The sequence below is a fragment of the Diospyros lotus genome, chromosome 6 (assembly GCF_014633365.1).
Source record: "Diospyros lotus cultivar Yz01 chromosome 6, ASM1463336v1, whole genome shotgun sequence".
In the NCBI taxonomy this organism is placed as follows: domain Eukaryota; kingdom Viridiplantae; phylum Streptophyta; class Magnoliopsida; order Ericales; family Ebenaceae; genus Diospyros; species Diospyros lotus.
In genome coordinates, this window is record NC_068343.1 from 13930630 (window position 1) to 13957709 (window position 27080).

General features: G+C 36.8%; 1 protein-coding gene across 1 annotated transcript; it reads left to right on the plus strand.

Moving 5' to 3' along the window:
• The first annotated feature begins 227 nt into the window (after nucleotides 1-227).
• Nucleotides 228-23104, plus strand: LOC127803900 (transmembrane 9 superfamily member 3-like). Its single transcript, XM_052340513.1, has 7 exons — nucleotides 228-642; nucleotides 10541-10581; nucleotides 10673-11258; nucleotides 11349-11486; nucleotides 11587-11743; nucleotides 13157-13641; nucleotides 22408-23104. Exons 1-7 carry the CDS (start codon nucleotides 491-493, stop codon nucleotides 22625-22627), a joined length of 1779 nt encoding a protein of 592 aa, XP_052196473.1. The 5' UTR covers nucleotides 228-490; the 3' UTR covers nucleotides 22628-23104.
• The last annotated feature ends 3976 nt before the right edge of the window (nucleotides 23105-27080 follow it).

Here is a 27080-nt window from a genome sequence, read left to right on the forward strand (position 1 = left end):
GTGTGTTTTGAGATTGTTAAAAATATAATTTTTTTGTTTGTTGTATTTTTTGTATTTTAAAAATTTTAAGTATGTTCATGATCAAAACAGTTAAAATATTTTTTTTATTATTTTAAATTTTTAAAGTTTTTATTTTAAAAATATAAAAAATGTATTTTTATTATTTAAAAAAATTAAAAACTAAAAACGGATTGAAAAGAGGAAGCTGACCTAAACTGTTGATTCAGTCCCTTTTTAATTCCAGGCATCCAAACGTAAACGGGAAGTCGGAAGCATAAGAATGAAGCATCAAATTTGAAGTTCGGATCCAAGGTAACCGGTCATTTTCGTCTGTTCTCGGTTCGCCGGTCGCCTTCGATTCCTTCCCGCTTCCCTACAAAAGCTCGTGATTAATCGAGATTTGATCTGTGATCTGAATCTGAATCTCAATCTCTATCCTTCTCTCGCTAGAACTCCGCCCGAGGGTTCGTGAGAGAGAATAGAGAAGTCGATGGATTGGTCCGGCGTCGCCGTCGTCGTGGTAGCATTACTGGTGACTAACTGTGTGACGGAGGTCATATCGGGCGGGTCTGACCACAGGTACAAAGCTGGAGATCCGGTCCCCCTATACGTCAACAAGGTCGGCCCCTTCCACAATCCAAGGTACCGATCACCCCTGATCCATGTCTTGTTGAATGGTATTGATAGAAATATAGTCTTTTTTTTTTTTTGGGTATCTGAGCGCTCCGTTATTGGGGTTTGGGTTGAATTTATGCGGAATGGTTTAGCAAATGATGGTTTTGTGCATTCCTTACCTGGATCTCGACCATAAACCATACATTTACTTGCATTCTTTATTGTTTATTTGAAATTGAGGTGCACGCTGAGGGTCGGCACTCTGCAGCATTTGCTCAGTTCACTTTGTTGGTGGTCATCACCGACTCATATGGGGGAGGTGAGGGACGTTTAAAACTGAATCAGTTGTCTGGGCTTGGGAATTATTTAAGTTTGCAACTCCACGTTTTCTCTTCAGTAAATGAAGGCAGAGGTTTAAAGTTTTAATGGTGCAAACCGAGCTTTTGTTTTGAACAATTGGCAAGAGGGGAAATATTGACACAGGTTGAAGGACACCAATCGGTGTTTTATTTTCTTCCCACCTCCTCCTCCTCCATTTGTGATTGTTTATAGAAAGAAAAGACACATTAAAAGGGGCAAACCTTGTTCACAAATGGAGGACAAGCCAAACCACGACAGAGTGGCCTCTGTGTCTAGGTGTTTTCCTAATATTATCCGATGACTTCTGAAGACCACCTGTTTACACTTGGGCTAGACAGGAGGTTGTCTCACGGGATGTTGCTTGCTCTGGGTTCATCAATTTCAGATTGTTTTCCTCGTAAGCATACACACATGCATATTTGGGCACGCTGCTCAAAAGCCTATGTAATGCAGTGCAAGCAAATTTAATAGAATTAAAATGTTGAAGCCATTTTACAAACTTCCCACCTCATTGAATCTAATTGCCAAGTATCCAAGTATTATTGATTTGATGAGTCTTCAGTTTGTTATCAACTTTTAAATTATATGGGGGCACTTCTCTCCCCCCCACCCCCGCCCCCAAATACAAAGGGTAAAGGTTAATTGTCCCTAAAAAAACAAAGAAGGGCATCAAGTGAGGAAGCACGAACATGTTATTCTCCTGTATGTTATGTGAGCAGAACACTTCGATACGATATTACATCATGTATATATAAAATATATGTTTTGTTGGTGTGTTCTTGTCTTGTCATTTTTTATGCTTCTGGAATTTTCCTTGTGTGTTCCTGCCATGTCTATTTGCACTTTGCCAGTTTGCCTGTACTAATACCTTTTAGGTATGACATATAAAATTTCCTTTTCAGAATAGTAGAAGGTTGGAGAATTGATGCCATAGTGATCCATTGAAGAACCACATCATTATTAGATGTAGTTGTCCACCTGCATACTCATCTTCTGCATAAAAATATGCTATGTGATGACTCTTTGGTGCTACTGCACTAGAAATTGTCACCTATAAATTCTAGTAGAAACATATTCTAGGGATATTTTGCATGAACAAATTGTAGCTGTTACCTGTTGCCACAACCTTGTCAGGTATGAATATTTCATGTATAGAACGTCTGTATTTTCTTGTTGAACCATCATTTCATTGATCATATTGCTTTGGAAGCTCATTCGATTTCATTTTCACCTTAAGGGAAATCTATCTAATTGATCCATCATTTTCTTGTATTGAGCTTGTTAAATAAATATCTTAAATGTTTGGCTTGAGCTCACTAAACTGCCTTGGTATTGGAGCTTTTAGTGGGTATAATCAAGCATTTTTTGCTATTTGGTTCATTTGGCATCCTTGAGGAACTCAAAAAGGTTTCTCATGCAAGTGAAAGAGCGGCATTAGAGAATCTAGATACTTGGTGCCAAATAGAGAGGAAGAGGTGCAAGGAATTAGCCATTGTTGATGAACTTGGATTGTATGTGCCCATGTGGCAATTCCCATTGTGAATTTAAGAGCCATGTGGATATTGGTTAGGTTTTGTGGAGAAAGGGGGTTACAAAGAGAGGGACAATGAGAGAAATGAGATAATGGTGAGATTAAGATTGCTAGAGAAGGGAGAGAGACTAAGCAAATAGGGGAGAGAGAGAGAGAGAGGCAATGAGGAGCTGATGAGAGAGTATATGCTGAGGGTTTCTATTTATGGGGGCCATAAGTGCAGTCCTGCCTTTGTGTAGGAGGTTGGATCAGGTCCTTGTCCTATGTGACCTGACAAAAGGGAGAGTTGACTTGCTGCTCTTAAGGAGTGGTGCTGCCAATGGCTGATCTCCTAAGAGCAGTTGAGTCTTTTACTCTTTTATTTTCTTTTTTCCTTCCTAATTGAAGCAGTTGTGTCTTTTCTTATCCACCACAAGTGGTGGTGACTGAGCACCCTAACCAAGGACACATTTCTGGAAGGTAAAAAGTGATTATATGTTTGAGTGACAACTTTTTGCTTTTCTATCTTAGTTGTTGATGGGTGAGTGCCCCTTTCTTCAAGGGGTTTTTGCATTGTGGAAACCTTAGGCTCTAGTCTCTAATCGACAATTCAATCAAAGTCTTGTAAGGAGAGAATCCTAGGCCTTGTCTTATCCTAGTTTTGGGTTGAGCCATGTGGAGTCGCATATGGAGAGAGTTGCTAAAACTTAAAAGTACTCCCTTGAGGTTCTCACTTCTCAAGGTAATAGTCAACATGAGAATCCGCAAGTTACTTTTGTGGGTCCGAGTTGTGGCAATGAGGAGGCACCTATATGTCTTCAGCTAAGGATGCCTAAGCATACTTCCTTTAGGAGGTCCTCAAGGTATAGTCAACGTGGCAATCCATGAGTCACCTTTGTGAGGCTGACTTGTGTTGTATGTAGGTGATGTGGCATATTAGAAATTTCCATGTAGCACATTCATAGGGATGTACCCGCACTTGTTCATTGTTTATTTAAAAGATGATAAAGGAATTGTCTTCTTAATTTTGTAGGAGAATAAATATTGTGTATTTCGTATTTCTCAATGTATAATACAAGGTATATCTACAAGAGTATATTGGGTACACTAATTACATTAATACCCTCATATACTTATATAGTTTAACACTCCCTCTCTAGCTAGAGCATGTATATCAAGCATACCCAACTTGGTACAAATGTCACTCACACGAGGGCTTCTAAGTGACTTAGTGAGTAAATCAACCAATCGATCATTGGAGCCCACAAATGTTGTAACAACATCCTAGAAAGCACCTTTTCTCTAACAAAGTGGCACTCAATCTAAATGTGCTTAGTTCTCTTGTGGAACATAGGATTAGAAGCAACATGCATGTGCATGGCAGCCTGATTGTTACATAGCTTGAATAACTTCTAACTCCTCAATTAATCGTCCCAACCACACTAACTCACAAGTTGTTAGGGCCATTGCTCTATATTTAGCTTTTGCATTGGACCTAGCAACAACACTTTGTTTCTTATTCTCTGAAGAGACTAAATTGCCACTAACAAATACACAATATCTAGATGTGGATTGTTTGTCAGTAGGAGATCTTGCCAAATTAGTATATCTTTATATCCCACAATTTGGCTATATCCACGATCTTGCTACATCACGCCTTGACCAAGGGCACCTTTAATATATCAAAGATACGAATCATTGCATCCTAGTGACTGTCACAAGGTGAACCTAGAAACTGAGTTACCACACACATGGCAAATGAGATATCAAGATGGGTGATTGTGAGGTAATTAAGTTTGCCAACTAATTAACAATAGCACCTAGGGTCAAACATAGGCTCCTTCTATCCCAGAAGCAACTTGATACTTGGGTCCATTGGGGTATCTATAGGCTTACATCCAAGCATCCTTGTCTCAAGCATATCCAAGGTGTACTTACTTTGAGACACATAGATTCCTTGCTTGACCGAGCCACCTCAATACCAAACAAATTCAGGGGCCCAAATCCTTCGTCTAAAATTGTCATTGAAGGTGAGCTTTCAACTCAATTATACCAGCATCATCATTTTCTATAATAACTATATCATTAACACCAGGCCAGACTCCCCTGAGCAACAAACCAGGAGATTGCTCCATATACATCTCCTTTAAATCACCATGAAGAAAGGCATTCTTGATATCTAGTTTATGGAGAGTCCAGTGAAACATAGCAATAAGAGACAAGAAGAGGTGAATAGAGGAGATTTTGGCAAGAAGGGAAAAAGTGTCCCCATAATCAGGGCCAAAAAGAGAGGCACTGCTCGAGAAACCATATTCACTGTTGCAGACCAAGAAGAATAATGGTTCCCATTCAATATTTCTAGGGTAATAACTGATGTGCCCGAAAATTGGGGAATGGTAAAAGTTGTTGATGTGGGTAGGATAATTGTGGATGAAGACATGACAATGATTACAAACCTGAATCAGATAATCAGAACATAACCCTAACCAAATAATCAGTAAGAGAGCCAAGAACCAGAAATCGAGTTTGAAAATCGCCTGGAAACTAAGAGGTTGCAAACTGACCTGGAGGATTATGACCAGATCTGCAGTTGTGAAGTGACCTGGAGGATTACAACCAGATCTGCAGTTGTGAAGCAAGGAATTGCACCTGCAAGTCATGATCTTCAAACCAGAAATCACGAGGAAGATCGCAAACAAGAAATCACTGAAATGGAGCCCCTGGAAGTCATGATCTTCCAACCATAAATTGCAAGAATGATCGCAAACAAGTTGCATGACTGGTGAGGATACACGGTTGGTGAGCAGCACCAGTGCAGTCAATAGTGGCGGGCAGTACTGGTTAGAGTTAGGGTTTGGGACCTTGCTCTGATGCCATGTAGGAGAATAAAATATTGTGTATTTCATATTTCTCAATGTATGGTATAATAATTATATTAATACTTATGTACTTACATAGTTAAATAGAGTTAATAGAAATACAAGAAACAATGCAATTGCACTCTAAAATCCCTCTGTGCACTCCTTTGGCAAGACTATTGGTTTGGGGGGTGAGTGGGTTGAATGAGAACATTTTCTGATCAATTTCAGTCCAAATTAAAATAGCATTCTATGCTCAAGCTCAACTCATCCAACAAGAAACTTCCATATCCAAATTACTTTCATATTGATTTATCAGGCGTAAGTGAGTTGATATTGTTTCAAAAAGGATCTACTTTTTGTGCGTTCCCTTAGCCAAACTCACTGTGTATGGGATAAAGAATGAGCTAAAAGGAAGGGGTAGATTAGAATAGAATAATAATTTATTAGCAAGCCTAAACTCAGACATGACAAAGCAAAAGGTTGTCTGGCCAAACCTATTAGCTTAAGTTGTATCTATTGCCACCTCAAAAACAGGTCTGCTGTTCAACTTTGATTGCTTGTGTATGCATGTCTTATCTATCAAGAAAAGATTAAATAAAAAATAGATACTAAGTATCCAAGGTTAATTTTGATTTTTTTTTTTAATTTGTAAGTGTATTCTACCTAGCAGTTTAGGTTTAAGGTCCTATCAGAGGAGCTTATTGGAGATAATTTTATTTATGAAGTTTATAGGTTTATGAAATTGAAAAGAAGGCCATGAGAATAAATCTGCAAGGCTGAAGAATACAGTCAACCTTTTGTGAAATGAAAAACTTGATCTGCAATGGAAATGGGTAATGGATTCGAATGGATTCTTAGTTGCTTCCTGTCATGATCCTAGGGTTTAGCCTAGGATTGGAATGACAATCGGAAGGAGCTGATGAATAGAATGAAGAGCAGAATATTTGAGAGGAAGAAATGGACAGAAATGGGGAGAGAATGTAGCGAGAATTGAGGGAGAGAAGTAGAGAGAAATGAGAGGGAAATTTGGGAGAATTGTAGAGAGAATCAGTTTTCATTTATCCATTCAATCATATCCTCCCATCCGTTTACATAGCCTTATATAGGCATATTTGTTCCTAACTAACTGCATAACAGCACCCATGTGCTTATAACCAATTGCTAAAATATCTTCTAACAATTATTATCAACCTATTACTATATTGCTCTTCAATAGATTCTTGGGTCATGATAATTCCCCCTCCTTGAAAGAGTTCTTGTCCCCAAGAACTTACAACAATTTAGCCATTGCTCCTCAACCAATACCAACTCTCTCTAGCTTGGTTGTTCTTTCTTTTATCATTCCCTTTCTAGGCCGCTTCTTCTTTGTTCTTGGATACTTTTCAGCTGTCAATGTGTCCACATCAAATGCCTTCAATGAATTTAGCTGCTCCTTGTCGCAGGTAATAGCTGAAATCTGCAACCCTACATCCTTCAAATGTCGATCATTCCGAAACTCACGCAACCGACCAGCTACCACATATGTTTCTCCCTTCTCATCATCTTCGTTGTGTGTTGTTTTGAATACAGAGGGTTGACTAACTAGTTTTCCAGCCATCTGTTCGTCCTTCAATGTAATAGACAAGCATTCGGATTTACCAACTAGAGGAAGAACCAATACAACAGTGGGAATTTTGTCCCCTTTGACAAAACCTTTGACTTCTTCAACTGCCTCCTTTAGCTTTTCCCCGGCTACAACCGGCTTCAAGAATTCCTCATCACTTTGAATCTGCTGTTGGTGGATAGAGCTACTATTAAGGTCATAATTCGCAAGAAACTTACCTTGGTTGGAAGAGAAATCTGCAATCTGGCTTAACCCTTCATTTCTTTCCTGCCAGCCCTCATTTGGCACATTCAAGTGTATTAACTACTGCCTTGTCTGCTCCCTTTTAAGAAACTCCTCCTTGTTAAAACTTCCATGATAGTCATCAAAGTATTCGGTGGGAAAACTGTAATGATACTCCTTAGATAGTATCATTGCAAACTCTTGCAACTTCTCGCGTATCATAAGACCAAATTCCTTGCTCGCATCATGTATCTCATTGCTTGTCCCTTTGTCCCTGTTGCTGCCAACTAAAAATGCAGCCTTCTTTGGCTGCCCTTGAGGCTCCATTCCAGCTGAAAAGGAAGCTTTCTCCTGCTGCAATTGAGACTCTAATGGTCTCATATATGCATTGTTCCCCTTGGCTGCATTTTCACCAACAACAGACTTTGAAGACTAAGGAGCTATATACATACTGCTTCTTCTTCAAACAAGTTATCTCAAAATTCAAAGCCGAAATTAACCCTTGTCTCCCTTTGCTCACAGCCTCAAACACCAACAATCAACGAGCTGGATGAGCTGGAAGAATCCATTTCTCACATGGAATTGAACTAGTTCAACGATCTTCCCAGTCGCGCTTCTTCTTTCGGCCTCAGCTATCCACCTTCCTCTTCAAATCTAGGTTGAGATTAGCAACGTTTCCAGCCACGAAACTACCGATGCACCACTCTGAATCGCCTCCAAATTCAACTCGGTATTACTACAGACCTCTCCTAGCCTACCTCGTCTTCAATTCCGAGCTGAAGTGACTTTGCTCAGTTTTGCTTTTCAAATCCAAGTTTGCTCTACTCGGCTACGCCTTCCAAATCCAAGTTCAATTCTGACTTCAGTCGTTGCTTCTTCCTTGAGGAGCGTTGCCTCCAATATTCAAGTCGCAGTGGGTTACGGAACCTGCTCCCTTGCTGTTTTCGACTTGCAACAGTCGCGAACCTCTTGCCAGTGATAACCCACCCAATCATCGTCCACAGGCTCCCAGCCCAATTGCGCTCGCCTCTAGTATTTCCGAAATTTGGTAGCAACTACAATGGGTTCAAGGAGTCGCCCAGATCCCTTCTTACCGTCTAGGTCGAAATCATTGACCGATCAAAGCGACAGTACCCCATGGAACTCCAGTTGGAATTTCTCGATCATAACTGCAACACCCAGCTGCGCCTACAGGAACCTTATCGGTCTGGTAGCAACTCTCTGGGTCATCTGCTTCACTTTGACGGACTCACGCTCGCCTCAACAATCACACTTCAGTGGTTGTAGACCACCCTTTCTTCGTTGCCTTCCAGCCGAACCCCGCTACACACCCGCGATCTCTTGGAACTCCTACAACAGTCGCGACTTCCTGGCTCGCCTGCTACCAAGCTTCATATTCTCGCCTCAAACGCCTTCCGACTTGGAAATTAGCAGCCTAGGGTGTCGGAACTCACCAGCAAAGAAGTCGGAGGAATCCATCTCTTTGAACGGAATCCGCATACAGTTTCGAGTTGAAACTACTTGCTCTCCTTCGATCGAAAATTAGCAGCCTATAATCACCGTCAGAACTCACCAATAATCACCGTTGGAACTCGAATCAAAACCACAGCCAATGATAGACTGTTCTAATACCATTTGTCATGATCCTAGGGTTTAGCCTAGGATTGGATTGACAATCGGAAGGAGCTGATGAATAGAATGAAGAGCAGAATATTTGAGAGGAAGAAATAGACAGAAATGGGGAGAGAATGTAGCGAGAATTGAGGGAGAGAAGTAGAGAGAAATGAGAGGGAAATTTGGGAGAATTGTAGAGAGAGAATCAGTTTTCATTTATCCATTCAATCATATCCTCCCATCCGTTTACATAGCCTTATATAGGCATATTTGCTCCTAACTAATTGCATAACAGCACCCATGTGCTTATAACCAATTGCTAAAATATCTAAAATATCTTCTAACAACTATTATCAACCTATTACTATATTGCCTTTCAATAGATTCTTGGGTCATGACACTTCCATATTGAAATTGAACCTCCAAATCTAGATAGTATGTCCTTTATGTATGAATCATTGCTATTAGAATCATACAATTCACTATTCGAATTGTACGAGTCAAATCGATTCATATAGCAAACAAGTCAACTCTATATGGTGGATCAAAATTGTAGAAGAATCGACATAGGCCCTGTTTGTTGCAGCTTAAAAGCTGCAACTTCTAGCTTCTAGCTTCAAAAAAGTTGGGATGTAGTGTTTGTTTTAGCTTATAGAATTCTAATTTATAGCTTCTACTAGCTTTTAGAAGGGGTAGAAGCTGGCTTTTTCAAAGCTGGGGTACCCCAGCTTTTACAACTTCTGCTTAAATAATTACATTTTTATGACAATTTTGCCCTTATTTTTAGCAAAGAATTACCCTCTTGTCTACGCAATCATGGGTTTTTCTTCTCCACCGCCATCTCCATTTTCAAATCTCTTCCTTTCTCTCGTCATCTTCCTCTCTCTCTATACTTTAATTAATTTTTTTATAACACTTGAAATTTATACATATACACTAATTAATTTTTAAATTACCATTCTATAACTACTAAGGGTACTATGGACAATTATACAAAAATAAGTTATTTTACAGCTTATGGTATCAAACACAACAACTACTTAACTACAACTTCTAAGAAGCTGCATCAAACAGGTTCACAACTTATTCTAAGTTTTAGAAGCTATAATTTAAGAAGCTATAAGTTATAATTTCTTTAATTAAGCTGCAACAAACGGGGCCATAGAATTGCAAGAATCAACACTGAAAATATGAATCACACGAATTGGAAGGATCACAAGCAAAAAAATTAAGACACCTAAAATATGAATATAGTTTTGGTATAATTTTAAACTTAGCAAATATATTTAGAAGTATTATTTATCTATTTATATTTAAAAGAATTGATCATGGTGGGCACATTTCTTGCCTTGTAGACAAGCGTCTTTCCCATTGGCCACATGATCCATCATATTTATTAAAATATATTATATTTATTTATTTTCTATGGATATATATTATTTATAGTTGAAATTAAGAATGTATACCAAATTTTACGATTCAATTCGATTCTCGATTCATGATTCATAAAATAAGGATTTCGATTCGAATCTTGATTCAACAACTATGGTATGAATTTATTGGTGCTCATGATCAAACACATTGCAACTGTATTTTACTGCTGTTCTCATTGTTGTTGTGTGTGGTTACTTTCTTAAATTAGTTGAAGTACAATGTATGTGTATCTAGATATATATATATATTTCACATACATGCACATGCACAAATTATTCACTAATAATGGGCTAATGGCATGCTTCCTTCTGTATTTTGCAGTGAGACATACAGATATTTTGATCTTCCTTTCTGTGTCCCAGGTTCATATTTAGTCTTCCTCTTAGTTTATTTATTTTTAATAGTTTGATTTTGTTCATGGATGTTTACATCAGTGGTGGAATTCTATGCCAGCTCATGTCAAAGAGAAAAAGGAAGCACTTGGTGAAGTACTGAATGGAGACCGTCTAGTCAGTGCACCCTATAATCTTGAGTTTTTAATTGAAAAAGACCCTGAACGTGTTTGCAAAAAGAAGCTCACCAAGGAGGAAGTTGCTCGGTTCCGAAAAGCTGTAGCAAAAGACTACTACTTCCAAATGTACTATGATGATTTGCCCATCTGGGGTTTCTTGGGAAAGGTTGACAGAGAAGGCAAAGCTGATCCTAGCGAATACAAGTATTACCTTTTTAAGCATCTTCACTTTGAGATCTTTTACAATAAGGATCGTGTCATCGAGGTTAATGTGCAGGCTGACCATAATTCCCTTATTGACGTTACCAAGGATAAGGCAGTTGATGCAGAATTTATGTACACGGTTAAGTGGAAAGAAACTAACATTCCTTTTGAGAAGCGGATGGAGAAATACTCACAGTCTTCTTCACAACCACATCACTTAGAAATCCATTGGTTTTCAATAATCAATTCTTGTGTGACTGTTCTCTTATTGACTGGTTTTCTTGCCACAATTTTAATGCGAGTCCTGAAGAATGATTTTGTTAAGTAAGAAACATTTCTCATCTATTGATGTCATTTTTTCTATGCACTAAATCCTTATTTAAATGTTTATTGGATATCTTTTATCTGTAAAAGGTATACTCACGATGAGGAGATGGATGATGATCAAGAAGAAACTGGGTGGAAGTACATTCATGGCGATGTGTTTAGGTTCCCCAATCACAAATCATTGTTTGCAGCAGCTCTGGGTTCTGGCACCCAGCTATTTATCCTGTAAGGATGTTTTTAGAGCGTTTTATTCAATTTGGTTCAACATGATTGAGCAAGTTGCTTTCACCAATAACTTTCTAATCCTTGTGCATTTTCCTGTCAGTACAATTTTCATATTTGTACTTGCACTGGTGGGTGTATTCTATCCATACAACAGGGGAGCTTTGTTTACTGCTCTGGTTGTCATCTATGCACTCACATCTGGGATTGCAGGGTATACAGCAGCCTCTTTCTATTGCCAGCTGGAAGGAACAAATTGGGTATGTGGCCATAAATTTGATTATGACTTTTACAGGTTTATGTTGGAGAGTTCTTGTCTCCAATTCTTAGAGACTTCTTATAACCTTTTGTTTGTTGCTTTGTCCTGTTTTGGAACCTTTATAAGGTTTTTGCTCTTAAGGATCCTATTTCAATATAGAAACTGGAGAGCATAAACTGTCATATAATGTCAGAATTTATAGAGCTTATAACAACAGAACAACACGTCAAGCCTTAATCCCTTTAGGTGGGTTGGCTACATGAATTCTAGCTTGCCAATTATTTCTATCTATGGCATAATCTTCTGTAAAGCCCATATATCATATCTAAGAGCCTTTAACCATGTTTCTGGTCTTCTTTTATCTCTTTTTTGTTAAAGACTTGTCCCATTCATTTCACTTTCTTCACAAGAGCCTCTATTGGTCTTCTTCTCACTTGACAAAACCATCTTAATTGCGTCTAACTCATCTTATCTTCAATAGGAATCTTATTATGACTAAACCTCATTTCTAATTTTATATAGCCTATTGTGTTAAAAGTTGGAGAAGTAGAGTGTGTATTGTTTTCATGAAATACAAATGGTCCAATCTTTGCAATTTATAAATATTTCCTATAGATTTTAAGTGTTATATTCATGCTATTAAAGGAAATCTCTTTCTTTTCTGCTCTGTTGTGCTTTTTTTGTTGGTAGGGGTGGTGGTTTGTTTTGTTTTTACCCTCACCTCTTTTGTTTGTTTGTTTTTGTTTTTATTTTGTAATCCAGTTCCTGATGCACACGGGCACATGGTTCAAACTTCTGTATGATATTGTCTGAGAGAGTAATAGAGGTCAGAATTTGGTTTCTTGAGGGACATGTCTGAAGAAATGCATTTCTTTTAGACCTCATTTAGGACCTGATTTCATAATGGTTAGTGGACAAGTCCTTCCTTCACCCTGGAGCTTGTACAAGTACTTCAGATTTTACATCAAAGAGGAAGAACATAATGTTTTCCAATACATTTCTCTTAAGCCTAATCTGAGATTATGGAAGAAGGGAAGCTATTGCTGCAGTTTTTGTTAATGAATTTCCACTACGTTGTTTTCCCAGTGAATAGCATATTTTTCACCACAAACAAAGTTTAATTTTTGTTTCCCATGAATTATCACATTTGAGTTTCTGGAATTGGTTGGTTTTAGCTCATCTCCAACTTGAATGAAATTTAATTGTTCCTTTTATTTTCGAAGTCATTTTGAGACTTAACAATATATTCTGCATCCAATTTATCTGATGCATGTTGTCAATTCCATTTTTTATGATCCGACAGATGTAGAATGTTAGCTTTGGTATCTTTTTCTGATTTTCTACCTTTTCCCTAACAATGCTGTGTAAATATAGTGCGAAAATGCTGATCTAATTTTTACCTGTGACATTGCAGGTGAGAAACTTGTTATTGACTGGGAGCCTGTTTTGTGGACCACTCTTTGTCACGTTCTGCTTTCTCAACTCTGTTGCAATTTTTTACAGTGCCACAGCTGCACTGCCATTTGGTACCATTGTGGTGATAGTTCTTATATGGACTCTTGTTACATCACCTTTGCTGGTATTGGGTGGTATCGCAGGAAAGAATAGCAAGGCTGAGTTTCAGGCTCCTGTAAGGACAACAAAATATCCTAGAGAGATCCCATCATTACCATGGTATCGTGGAACACTTCCTCAAATGACAATGGCTGGTTTTCTGCCATTTAGTGCAATCTATATTGAACTGTACTACATATTTGCCAGTGTATGGGGTCACAGAATTTACACCATATACAGCATCTTATTTATCGTCTTCATCATTCTCCTAATTGTTACTGCTTTTATTACTGTGGCTTTGACATACTTTCAACTTGCTGCTGAAGATCATGAGTGGTGGTGGAGGTATGTCTTCAGTTCAATTTCTATTTTTATTTTTGCTTCCTGCACATTGAAATGTCTGTTAGTTTCTGGTATATGCAGTTAACTGGTGGTAGTTTCTTCTTGTTGTGATGACTACTTTTCGAAAGAGAATTGTTTGGTAGTTTGGTGATTATTTCATATTTGCTCCATGTTTAGAGAAGCAGTTGACAGATTATTTTGGTGGTCAAATGTGTTAACTTTAGCCATTGGGAGTCCAGTTGATTGCTTATTCTCCCCCTTAACCTCATTTGTTTCTTTTAAATTATCATGGACTGTGTATCCAGTTCTTAATAACTTCTTGTCTGACTGCCCTTTTTCTCAAAACAAACAAAAAAGTAGCCTGTTACTTCACTTAGTTCTTGTGGTGGTTTGTTATAGAAACTTAAAAGAATAATATATGTTCTATGTGGAGGTAAAAAAAGCAATATCTCTCAGAATTGTGTTGTATATCCTTAATTGTACCGTGTTAGTTTTTCATTTAATATTAATAACCTTGATTCAACAACAAAGAAAAATGACCAGCCTAACGCATAATGAAGTTATGAACAACAATGCAAAGGTAAGTTTTAGTTGTCATAGTTGTGACAAGTTAAACAATGGTTAGTTTGTATGATGACTTGTGCCCCAATGTTTCCATTTGCAATTCTTGCTGAACAAGTATGCATCTGATAGGGGAAGATATGTTTTTGAACTTCCACGGTTAACTGAAGAAAGTTTGGTAGATTGCTATGCGTAAGCTAGATTTATAGTTTCAAAATTCACTGTGGTTTGTAACAGACATTTTGTAAATTTATATGGGCAAAGGAGAGGGAAAGAAGTGAAGGGAGGCCTGAGGGTTAACCTGGCAGTCGACTGTGAAGTTGGCTGGCTGCTGCATATAAACTGCCAGTCGATGTGAAAGTTGTAGGTTAAAACTCAGGTAAGCAGCTGACTTTAAACTCAATTTTGGGGGACTGATTGAAGAAATACTTAGCTGCATTCTGGATATGTTATTAGGAATGGTGAGAGGATTTTTAATGGTATAAAAAATTATTAATTTTGGTTGAGATTTAAGAGAACCCAGGTCTCTGGCATTTGCCACTATTATTATTTTTTTTAAAATTTCTGAAATGAGGAGGAGAGAGAGGGAGAAAAGGAAGGAGAGAGAAAAAAGACAGGGATAAAATGGTCAGTTTGTCTCATCTTTTAACTGTAGGGGTGGTCTCTGTAATCTCCTAAAAAATTGATGGAGAAGGTTATTGGTGTGTTGTCTTGGCTGCCACGGGACATGCAGTGGACATGTGCTCGGATTCGATCTTGTCCTATCAATCTTGTAGCTTGGCTAACATGGGTGAATCTTGGTAATGAACTTGCTTGTGGGATTCAAATGCTATATGCTTAAAACTTGGCTCTGTGAATTAGCACAAAAAATAATAATAATAATGAAACAAGCAGAAAAGTAATGCTTGATTGAATCTAAATGTGCTGAGAACAAGAAGTTAAATATTCTACCTATCCTTATCTTTTCTCCTAGAAAATAGGAGATGAGATAGGATATTCTATCTCCTAAAACTTAAGAAATACTATCTCCTAAATTATAGAGATAACCTAAAATCTAAACATACACATTCAAACTTTAAATTATAAGTTACAGTAATTCAATCTACATGGCCGGATGGCCTTATCCTTCATAAACGATCTTTAACTTTGAATTTCGTCCAACACTCCCCCTCAAGCTGTGGAGTAGGCGCACATCATTCCCCGCTTGCCAATCAGAAATTCGAACCCCGGTCTCACCATAGCCTTTGTGAACACCTCTGCTGCTTGATCTTTGGTGGGAATATAAGACAAGACTATCCCTCTTTCTTCAATTTCTCGTTTTATAAAACTTCTATCTATCCTCACATGCTTCGTGCGATCATGTTGAACATGATTCTTTACTATGCATATTGCCGACTTACTATCCTTGTAGGTTGAGCCAAGGTTATCTTTAGGTCCTTCAATAGCTTTTCTAACCATATCACTTCACATATTCCTTGAGTTATCGCTCGGAATTCTGCCTCAGCACTACTATGGGCCACCACTGATTGTTTTTTGCTTCTCCATGTTACCACATTTCCCCATATCTTGGTACAATATCCCATTGTTGACCTATTGTCCTCATTTGAGCCTGCTCAATCTGTATCCACAAATCCTTCAATTCCCTTTTCTTTTGTTTTTAGAAGCATTAATCCTTTTCCAGGTGTTCCTTTAAGATACCTTAGTACATGAAATACTGCATCCATATGTCTTTGTGTGGGTGAGTGCATATATTGACTTATTTTACTTACTGCATAGGCAATGTCAGGCCGAGTCAAAGACAAATAAATCAACATTCCCACCAAGCGTTGGTACCTCTCCTTGTCTATCGGAATATCACCCTCGTCTTCTCTTGATTTCCAGCCTTTGTCTAGTGGAGTGCCAGTAGGTCTGCATACCAACATCCCGGTGTCTTTTAGTAAATCAGGGTGTACTTTCTTTGTGATACAAATAACCCTTCTTGACTTCTAGCCACTTCCATACCCAAGAAGTATTTCATAAGCCTGAGATCTTTAACTTCAAATTCCGCCTTCAGCTGCCCTTTTAAGGTTTCAATTTCTTGTAGATCATTACATGTTACAATGATATCATCAACATAAACAATTAGAATAGATTTCTTCCCATATTCTATGGTTTTTACAAACAACATATGATTAACTTGTCCCTGTTGATACCCAAATTGAATTAAGGTCATGCTGAATTTTTTGAACCATGCCCTAGGTGACTACCTTAATCCATATAGAGATTTTCTTAGCTTGCACGCATTTCCTATGCCAGCCTCCCCTTCAAAACTAGGTGGGATCCTCATATATATTTCCTCATCTAAGTCCCCATTAAGAAATGCATTCTTAATATCAAACTGAAATAGTGGCCAATCTAAATTTACTGCAATAGAAAGGATTACCTGGATGGAATTCAACTTAGCCACAAGTGCAAAAGTCTCCTCATAATCTATCCCATATGTTTGAGTGAACTCTTGGGCCACCAACCGGGCTTTATACCTTTCAACACTACCATCAACATTATGCTTCACAGTAAATACCCATCGGCATCCAACTATCTTTTTGTCTAAAGCTCTCCTCACCATGTCCCAAGTGCCATTTCCCACCAGGGCCTTCATTTCCTCCTTAACCGTTGCTTTCCATCTAGGATCCTGCATTACTCCTTGGATATCTTTTGGAACAACTATACTATCAACTTTAACAATAAACCCTCTGAATTTAGGAGACAACTTAGCATAGGTCAAATGATTTTTCAGTGGGTATTTTGCACAAGACCTTACCCCCTTTCGTAGAGCTATGGGCATTGCCCAATCCAACCCGTCCTCAGGTGTTGCATCACTGCTAGTGTCATGCTCCTTGCTGAGAGTTTCCCTTGTTTCAGGGCTATCCTTTAAACATTCTTCTTCAATCCTGTAGCCGTCTTCTGAAGGACCAGCAGCTGTTGGTAGAGATGATTGACACTGTTGTAGCTTAGTTTGGTCTTTTGGTCGTCGAGAATAAACAAAGGGTCAGTTGGTTTGGTATTGTTCTGACCAGAACAATGGCCAGATACTGCTGTGTTAGAATCAGTGGTTAATTCAGGGTCAGCTAGAGCTGTAGCTTCTATTGTAGGAGGGGATTTCACTGTTAGTGTGTTATCAGAGGTTTTAATAATTTCTCCCCCTTGAGAATACACTGACAGTGAAAAAGTGGGAGTAGAAAGTGGATCAGTGGGAGGATCCGTGGATGAGTTGGACTGATAGTAGGGAATATCCTCATAGAATGTATCATTGGAGGAAATATAGTATTTTCGGTTCATAGGGCTGTAACACTTGTATCCTTTTTGGGTTGGAGAATAACCAATGGAGAGGCATTTTAGGGCCTTGGGATCAAGCTTAGTACGAGAAGGACTGTGGTTATGAACATAAGCAACATAGCCAAACACTTTAGGCGTAAGGGATTGGAGAAAAGGAGCATGAGGATATAAGGCACAAAGGGTATCAATGGGGTTTTTCAAGTTCAAGGTCTTGAAGGGTAGACGGTTTATAAGGAAAGCTGCTGTAAGAACCGCCTCCCCCTAGTAGGAATGAGGGACATGGGTTGTGAACATCATTGCTCTTGCAACTTCTAAGAGATGCCTATTTTTCCGTTCGGCCACACCATTTTGTTGTGGTGTGTAGGGGCAAGAGCTTTGATGTAAAATCCCATGGTCAAGCAAGTAATTGGTTAGGTCATGAGAAAAATATTCCCTCCCATTATCAGTCCTAAGAATGTGAATTGAAGCTTGGAACATATTTGCAACAAATTGATGAAATTGTTTGAAGATACCACTAGCTTCGGATTTCTCCTTCATAAGGTATACCCAACATGTTCTAGAGTGGTCATCTATGAAGGTTATGAACCACCTAGAACCTGAAATATTTGGGATTTTAGAGGGGCCCCAAACATCACTATGGATTAGATGAAATGGAGATGAGGGTTTGTAAGATTGGATGGAATGATGGACCTTAGACTGTTTTGTGAGAGTACAATGCTCACATGAAAAAATGTGATCTTTATTAATGAAGAAATGGGGATACAAAAATTTAAGGTAAGGGAAACTAGGGTGTCCTAACCGCTTATGCCATAACATAGCCTTGGCATTAGCGTTAACATTGAAAACAAATTTATTCGAAGGAGCAGTTTCTAATGGGTTCCCGGGCAACCAATAGAGGCCATCCCTAGCTTCAGCACTGCCAATCATTATCCCCGAGGCTTGGTCCTGAAATAAACAGTAGGATGGAAAGAAGATTACTTTGCAATTCATGTCACTTGTAATCCTACTCACAGATAACAGGTTGTAACTTAATCCTGGAACATATAGAATTGAATCAAGTTTTAACTTTGAAATGCACACTTTACCAAGACCCAAAGCAGGAGAGGTAGAATCATCAGCCATAGAAATCTCAATTAGCTTTCTACATGGCCTATATTTGGTCATACATTCCATGGAATTTAACATATGGTCAGATGCCCCTGTATCTATTGTCTATACATCCTTAGGAATCTGTTTTGACACTAAAGAGTAGTGAGGGTTACCTTGTAGAGCAACGGAGGCTGTAGGTTGAGGATTAGAAGAATCAGCCAATCTTGTTCCTTGATTAAGCAGTTTGTACAGTGTCTATATTTGTTTTTCTATCAGATTTAGGTCTGGTTTTAATCCTTTTTCTCCACCTGGTTTTGGCCCATCTTCACCAGATGCAGCAGCCACATAGGCTGATCTGCTGCCTTCTCGTTTATTCCTTGGTTTCCAATCTGTTGGTTTGCCATGGATCTTCCAACAAGTCTCTCGTGTGTGGTATGGTCTCTTGCAATGATCACACCATTGCTTTTTTCTCCCAGAATATTTTTGACCAAAATCCCCTTGCTTAACAGTAACAAGGGCTGAATGTTGGTTAGTTAAATTAGCAGTCGATTGAAGCATAACCTTTCGGCGATTTTCTTCTCTTCTAACTTTTGCAAAAACTTCCCTTAAATTGGGCAGAGGTTTAGTGCCTAAGATCCTGCCACGTACCTCATCTAGATCACTGTTAAGTCCATGGAGAAAATCGAAAATCTGATCTTTTTCGATCATCTTATTGTATTTAACACTAACAGCAGCACTCTCCCAAGTAATAGTATAAAACAAATCCATCTCATGCCATAACTCTACCAAAGTATTAAAATAATCTGTAACACTTAGATTACCTTGTTTGGTGTTCCTTATGGCTGACCTTACCTCAAAGCTTTGAGATGAATTCTCCAAATCTGAATACATCTCTTGCATTGAGTCTCAAATCTCCTTGGTTGTTTTGTGGAAGAGATATGTCCTTCCAATCCTAGGCTCCATGGAATTTATCAACCATGCCATGATAGTTGAATTTTCTGCCTCCCATATGCCATAAGAGGCGTCTGTTGGCGAAGGAGCTGGAGTCGCACCAGTCAAATATCCTGCTTTTCCTTTGCCCTTGATCACCAATAAAATTGATTGAAACCACTCCCTAAAATTACTCTCATTTAACTTATGGTGAGTAATTTGTAGTTGGTGATTGTCGATTGAATGGATGGACATGTTAGGAATGGATTGTGAAGGAGTCAAATGGTGAACAACACTTGGGGAACTGGTGGCTAAGGTTTTTGTAAGGGTAGGGTTTTGGTTTGCATCGGCCATGATTTTTTTCAAAAAAAGGGAAAAACAAACGGCAGGAAAACTACTTGAGGCTTAACCTAGGCTCTGATACCTTGAAACAAGCAGAAAAGTAATGCTTGATTGAATCTAAATGTGCCGAGAACAAGAAGTTAAATACTCTACCTATGCTTATCTTTTCTCCTAGAAAATAGGAGATGAGATAGGATATTCTATCTCTTAAAACTTAGGAAATACTATCTCCTAAATTATAGAGATAACCTAAAATCTAAACATACACATTCAAACTTTAAATTATAAGTTACAGTAATTCAATCTACATGGCCGGATGGCTTTGTCCTTCATAAACGATCTTCAACTTTGAATTTCGTCCAACAAATAATAAAAAAAACTTGGCTATGTGGGAAACAATATCAGAGTGTGGCTTGTCCATAGAAATGCCTAACCCTTGCAAGGGTTGCTTATGTGTGTGTACCACTTGGCATGCTAGGTGTTGTGTGATTATTGTATGTTGGTGTGGATAGGCTTGCAAAGGGGCATGCCTAGTAGAGCGTGCTAGTTGGATCTTTAGGGGTGGGGAATGGCTTGTGGTCCATTGCTTGTGCAAATATTCATGTGCTAGCATCAGTATTGTAGAACCCCATAGAAGGAGGAATGTGCTATATTGATTCGATTTTGAGTGTGTGGGTGTGCATGGTTAAGTGCCACATGAAGATCCCAGGCAAGGGCAATCTAGAACCTCAGTGTGTGTAGCCGTACAGCTGTGCTTCCATTATATATCAAGTGGGTTTGTTGAGAGAAAATGAATATTCATAGCCACATATGTCCTGGCCTGTCACACGTAGCTGGCTATCCCTTGATTTCATTTTTGTTTGTATTTAACATTCTTTGGTTGATTGCAGCACGCAGAACAGCCACTGAATCCTATCCTAATCCATTTTAGTTATGTAATTACAAGCTTAAGAACCCTAAGTTCTTGTACAAACCCTTAAACAGGTTTCCAAAACAAAATCTCAAGGTTACATGCTCTCAACCTCAACAGCACCTCTCTCTCAGTCAGCTGTTTGTAGCGTTTTGCTGCCTAGCAGCTTCCTTGCTGTCTGAGCACTTTAGCTCAATACCATCCCAAATTTCTATGCCCTGTATGTTTGGGTTGGTTTTAAACCTTGAGCATGGGTTCTTAAGAAAATCCTCCATCCCGAACCTTGCTTTAACTGCATCTGCTAACTCATTGCCCATGCAGCAGACAACCTGGCATGCACCATGGTTGTAGCCGCCCCTTTGGTAGCCCCTTTTTATCTTAACAATTTTATGGCCTCTAATTTACAGCCACATTTTGGCTTCCTCCTGCATGTTTCATGAAATGCAGATAATCCATCTTTTACTCCCAACATGGTGCAGCAACTAACATGCAGCCTATACCCTACGACATGCATAGTTTGCCCATGCATTTAGGGCACTATAGTGCCTTGGGGTCTTGATATCTTGTAAGTTTGCTTACTTGACTCTCTAAATTCTTAAATAGTGGTGATGGAGATAAAGATTTCTAATTAGTTTAGGATTTTACAATTCTAGTATGTTTGGGTTTTATTCACTTGGAAGCTTGATATGATTAGGAATTTTATGATCTAATCATTGAGATGCGGCAGGCTGAAGGGCCAAATATTTATTCCAGTTAACTTGAAGTTTTAGGCAAGGTTGCTCAAGCACTTTGAGAGGAGGCATCCTTTGTTAGTGGTAGTAGATGATATCATTGTACATTGAAAGAGTCCTTTGTTAGTGTCACTTTGTGTCACTTGAGAACATTGTCTCAGATGTAGTAGATGAAGCATTTAAAAGTGAAGCTTGGGTTTATTTTTATATTTTTACCTCAAGCAATTGGTTACTGAGACACTTAGCAAAAAAAAAAGAGGTTACTGAGACCCTGCTGTTTCAAAATGCTATAGTAGTTTTACTAAGTGCTCAAGTAATTAAATGGAAAATGATTTACTTTTTTTTGTGCAACAGTGATCTACATTCTAGAAATGAATAGTTCACACCAGGGGCGGATCGAGGGATGGATCTGGGAGAGGACTGCCCCCAGATCCATCAGTGATTTCAGCCCCCCTCCCCTCCCAAATAGTCCAAATCCCAGGGAAAATTTGAGGGAGGGCTGAGGCTGGCACCGGCTACCGCCCCCCCCCCCCCCCCCCCCCCCCCCCCCCCCCGGTTCCCACTTAGCTGGTCTTGAAGAAGAATTATGAGCGCCAAAATGCCAGTTTTGTCCCATCAATTTCCTTCTGTTAGAAAATATGTGCCCTCGTGCCCCCTCGGATTATTATTTTCCAGTGGGTGCTTGGATTTCTATGAATATATTTTGAATTTTCACTTCATGCTGTTGGTTTTTGTGTTTGTATTAGCTTTGTGGGTGCTAAGGCTTTTTACTCGATGCACTTGTAGCAAGAATCTTTCTTGTTCTTGTTCGTTCTATTTTTTTTTTTTTTTGAGGGTTTATTTCTGCTCGCTGGAGCTCTGACCTTTACACGCTTTTCTTGTTCCTATCAGGTCATTCCTTTGCGGTGGATCAACAGGCTTATTCATCTATGCCTATTGCTTATACTACTATTATGCTCGATCGGATATGTCTGGCTTCATGCAGACCTCCTTCTTCTTCGGCTACATGGCTTGCATTTGTTACGGCTTCTTTCTCATGCTCGGGACAGTAGGTTTCCGTGCAGCTCTGTTGTTTGTTCGCCACATATACCGCTCCATCAAGTGCGAGTAGTCTTCTGGGTGCCGATTGGTTGGCCTTCTGCGTCCAAATCGTTACATTGCCAATGTGGGACAACACCCCTGATTGAAGAGGAACATGTAGAGTAGTAGTAGGACTAGTGAGGAAGAAACTCGTACTAGCCTTTCATTCGAAAGATCATGTTCGTCCTCACATCTACAATTTACGTGCAATGATTTCTTAGTTCTTACTCTTTAGTTATTCTTTCTTCTTTCTTGTAATTTTGTCTTCTTTTTTTTTTTCCCAGTCTAGAAGAAGGAAATGGACTCTCAGCCAACGGAGCTGCCTTTTGCAGTGTTGTGTTTGTTTTCGTTTTTTCTCTCTTATGTTTTGCTTTCTTTTAGTCTCTTCCATTATGCAACAGCTGTTATGACCTTCAAAAGTAAGGTCTCGTGAATGTAATTTAGACTACGTTCTCTTTTTCTAGTTTTTATGTCATTTTCAGTTTTTCATTTTTTAAAATAATAAAAATGTGTTTATTTTGTTATTTTTAAAAATATTTTCAAAAAAAAAAAAAAATTGTGAAGGAAAGCCAAAAGTTTTAGCCAAAACAACCAAAATGCGAAAAAGAGAAGTCCCATGGGAAGTAAGCAATGGAGGTAGGTGCAAGACGATAGTTGCAAGAGATCGTTGATAACAGTGGTGGCAAGATCGACGATAGGTGCGACCATGAGAAGTAAGCAACAAAGGCAGCGATCACCATCAATGATGGGAAAACATGATTGCTGAAGACCAAACAACAATGAAGCAGCGGTCACAACGAAGCGACGGTGGGTGGCGACAGCAGTGGTGGAGAACCTGGCCGCGGCAAAAATAAACGACGGTTGCCAACAAGGACAACCCTCTCAACCACTACTCATTCGTCCGTCGGTCCACGTTGACCTACCAACTTCTTTGTGCCGATTGCCTCTGTTGTCGGATTCACGTCACAAGAGATATAGAGGTCAAGGAAAGCGAAGAAGAGAGGAAGAGAACAAGTGGAGTGAGTGGGCTTTTTGGGGAGGGGGCGAGTTTCTTGTGGAATCATAGAAAGGAGAGAAAAGTAAGGGGGAAATTAATAATAATATGTATAATATATAATTTAATAAATAATATAATAATAATAATAATAGGTATGTATATATATGTATGTTACATAATATATTTATTTTTAACATTTGTATTGAGGCTTGTAATCGTATTTCATTTGTTATTGAAGTGTTTGATGCAATCTTATCATTCACAATTAAAGTTGGTAATAGTTCGGTTTGGTTTCGATTTTTGTCAAAATTATAACCAAATCAAACTTAAACTACTAAAATCAAAATCAAACTATTATCCATTGGTTTTAAGAATTAAAAACTATAACCAAATCATTCGGTTTCAGTTTTAATTATGATTTTTTTAGTTTGATCCATATCAACAAACAAAGACAAACTCTTACAAATAACATTCATAATTTTTTTTGATAACTTCACAATAAATAAAGACAAACTCTAAAGGTGTGTTTGATAACATGAAATTTTCATGGAAAATGTCATATCCAAGAAATTTAATTCCATCATTGTTGTTTGACACACAACATTTTCTATGGAATTCAATTCCATTATACAACCATTTAAAACATATTTTGGCCTAATTTCTATGAAAAATTGATTCCAAGGGGTGGTAATTTTTATTTTCCATGGAAGATGGAAAATGTTTTCATTTTTCAACTAAATACAATCAAACACACTCTAAAGGTGTGTTTGATTGCATTACCTAGAATTTAATTCTAGATAATATTGCCTAGAAAACAAAAATCACCCCACCCCCTTGGAAAATGAATTCCATAGAAAGAATCTTTAAATACTTGTACCATACATATTTTTTCATAGAAAACTTAAGAGTGTTTGATTATTTTTCATGATAAATGTGTGCAATCAAACACACTCCAGAGGTGTGTTTGATTGCATTACCTAGAATTTAATTCTAGGTAATATAGCTTAGAAAACAAAAACCACCCCACCCATTGGAAAATGAACTCCATGGAAATAAACTTTAAATGCTTGTACCATACATATTTTTTCATAGAAAAATTAAGAGTGTTTGATTGTTTTCCATAGAAAATGTGTAATAATTATAGATTTTTCATGGAAAATATGTGCAATCAAACACACTCTATGAAATTAAATTCCATGAAATTGAATTTCATCTTTGGTATTTGACACACTATATTTTCCATGGAATTCAATTATATGGTACAATTATTAAAGCATGTTTTTAGCTATTTTTCATGGAAAATTCTATTTAGGGAGAGATGGTTTTTGTTTTCCATGTAAGTTGGAAAATATTTTTCTTTCCACCTAAATGCTATCAAACACACTCTAAGGAATACACCATTTTCAGAATCAGTTTCAATTTGACATTGAAGAGCTCTCCAACGAATACACTATTTTGGTGTTGGGCACAATTTTCAATTACCAAATTTGATGTTGAGTGAATAGTATAACATCAAATTTGATGTTATACTATTCACCAACACCAAATTTTATTTTTTATTTTATTTTTTCAATTTTACCCCTCTTTGTATAACTTCAAAATAACTTATTCTCTTTATATTCTTTATCACTTTTATTATATTTGTATATTTTGATTAATAATTAGAAATATAAATTAAATTATTATAAAAAATATATACCGATGTAAATATTTTATTAAGATTTATAAAATGAGTATAATATTGAATATATTTTAAAATATTTAATATATTTTATAAATACCATGTTAATATAAAATGAACTATTTTTGTTTATGTATATGAAATTTTTTTATTTTAATAATTACTTAATAGAAAGAAAATATTCTTAATGCAAAAACTCAATAATATAATAAAAAGCAATAACATTTTCATTAACTTAAATTAAAAATACATGATGAAAATAGAAAAAAATTTAAAATAAAAATAACAACAACATGGCTTGAAAATAAAATGCTTTCTATTCTTATATTTGCTAAGTTAAATAAATAAATTAATATTTATTAAATATTTATTTATAAAATATTCTTTAAAAATTATCTTTTACACCAAATTGGTATTACACATTGAATACAATACTAATTTGGTGTTGAAAATTTTGGTATAAAACACTGATGGACACCAAATTAGCTCTGGATTTGGTGTCCAACGTTGAAGTTGCTATAATAAAATTACCTTCTTGTTGTATAAAGTTACAAATTAACTTTAAATTTTTTGGATATAATTATTTGATTGATAAAAATAAAATAATTTAAGATTAGGTTTTATTTTTATTTGTTAATTACTTTATAAATATTAAATATTTTATATATTTGTAATGCATTAGTTAAAATACGTGTAAAAAAATGCATTAGTCAATATATATTATGTGTATATATAATATATTAAATAAATAAATATCTTTTATATATATGTATATTTAGTTCGGTTAGTTATACATTTGATTTGGGTTTTGATTTGAATTTAGTAAAAATCATAACCAAACCATACCCATTGAAATAGTATTCGATTTTTTCCCAAACCAAACCATTACCCAGTTAAGCAGTTTTTAACCGTATTGATCGATTTGATTTTGGTTCGGTTCCTCACGATTTTGGTTGCAATTGCCATCCCTATTCACAATCACATTATGTAATTATCGATTCATATTTTTAATTTTTATTTTTATTTCTATACTTTTTATTTTTTTGTCAAGTCAATTTATTTATTTATTTGTATTTTATTTTTATAACGAGAAAAAATATTGCAAGATTCATCAATTTTAAAATGTATATATTTCTTAATAATATACTAGCATTAAATAGTTTTAATTTACTAAATAATCAAATTTATTGAATAAAATGTCATTACAAAATTATTCTCAAAATTTCAAACAGGGCTTATTTTTTAGTTTTCTGTTTTGAAAAATAGTTTTTCAAAATGTCAAACATAATAAGTTTTTAGTTTTTTAAAAACAGACTACTAAAATAAAAAATTAAAAATAAATTTAAAACTTAAAACTCAAGTCGTTTGTTTCCTCTATTTCCATATCAATCTCCAAAATAGGTTACCCTCTAATCTTTATGCCCTAATTAACAAATAAATAATCTAAATTATACGGAAACGGAAACAGGAAACATTTTTTTATAGGAAACGAAAACGCGAAAACAGTATTTTTTTAAAAAAAGTAGAAAACGGAAACGCGGGGTAAACTATAAATTTAAAAAAATATAAGGGTTTTTTATAAATATAATTTTTAATATAAAAAATAAAAAATATTTAAATATAAATAATAAACATAAATTTTATAATGTATTAAAAATATATATAGAAATATATATATATATCTTGCTGTTAACTTGCATATATTTGTACATAAATATACATTCATTAACTTCACATATATATACATACGATTAATATCTTCTCACCTTCTCAGAGAGTCAAATCTTCAGAGAACCAAATTTTCTC

Excerpts from the sequence above, each read along its gene's own strand:
- LOC127803900 (XM_052340513.1), top strand. The coding sequence starts at position 491 with ATGGATTGGTCCGGCGTCGCCGTCGTCGTGGTAGCATTACTGGTGACT. Across the intron at positions 643-10,540 it reads GGCCCCTTCCACAATCCAAG|TGAGACATACAGATATTTTG; the intron begins GTACCGATCACC and ends TGTATTTTGCAG. Across the intron at positions 13,642-22,407 it reads GATCATGAGTGGTGGTGGAG|GTCATTCCTTTGCGGTGGAT; the intron begins GTATGTCTTCAG and ends TGTTCCTATCAG.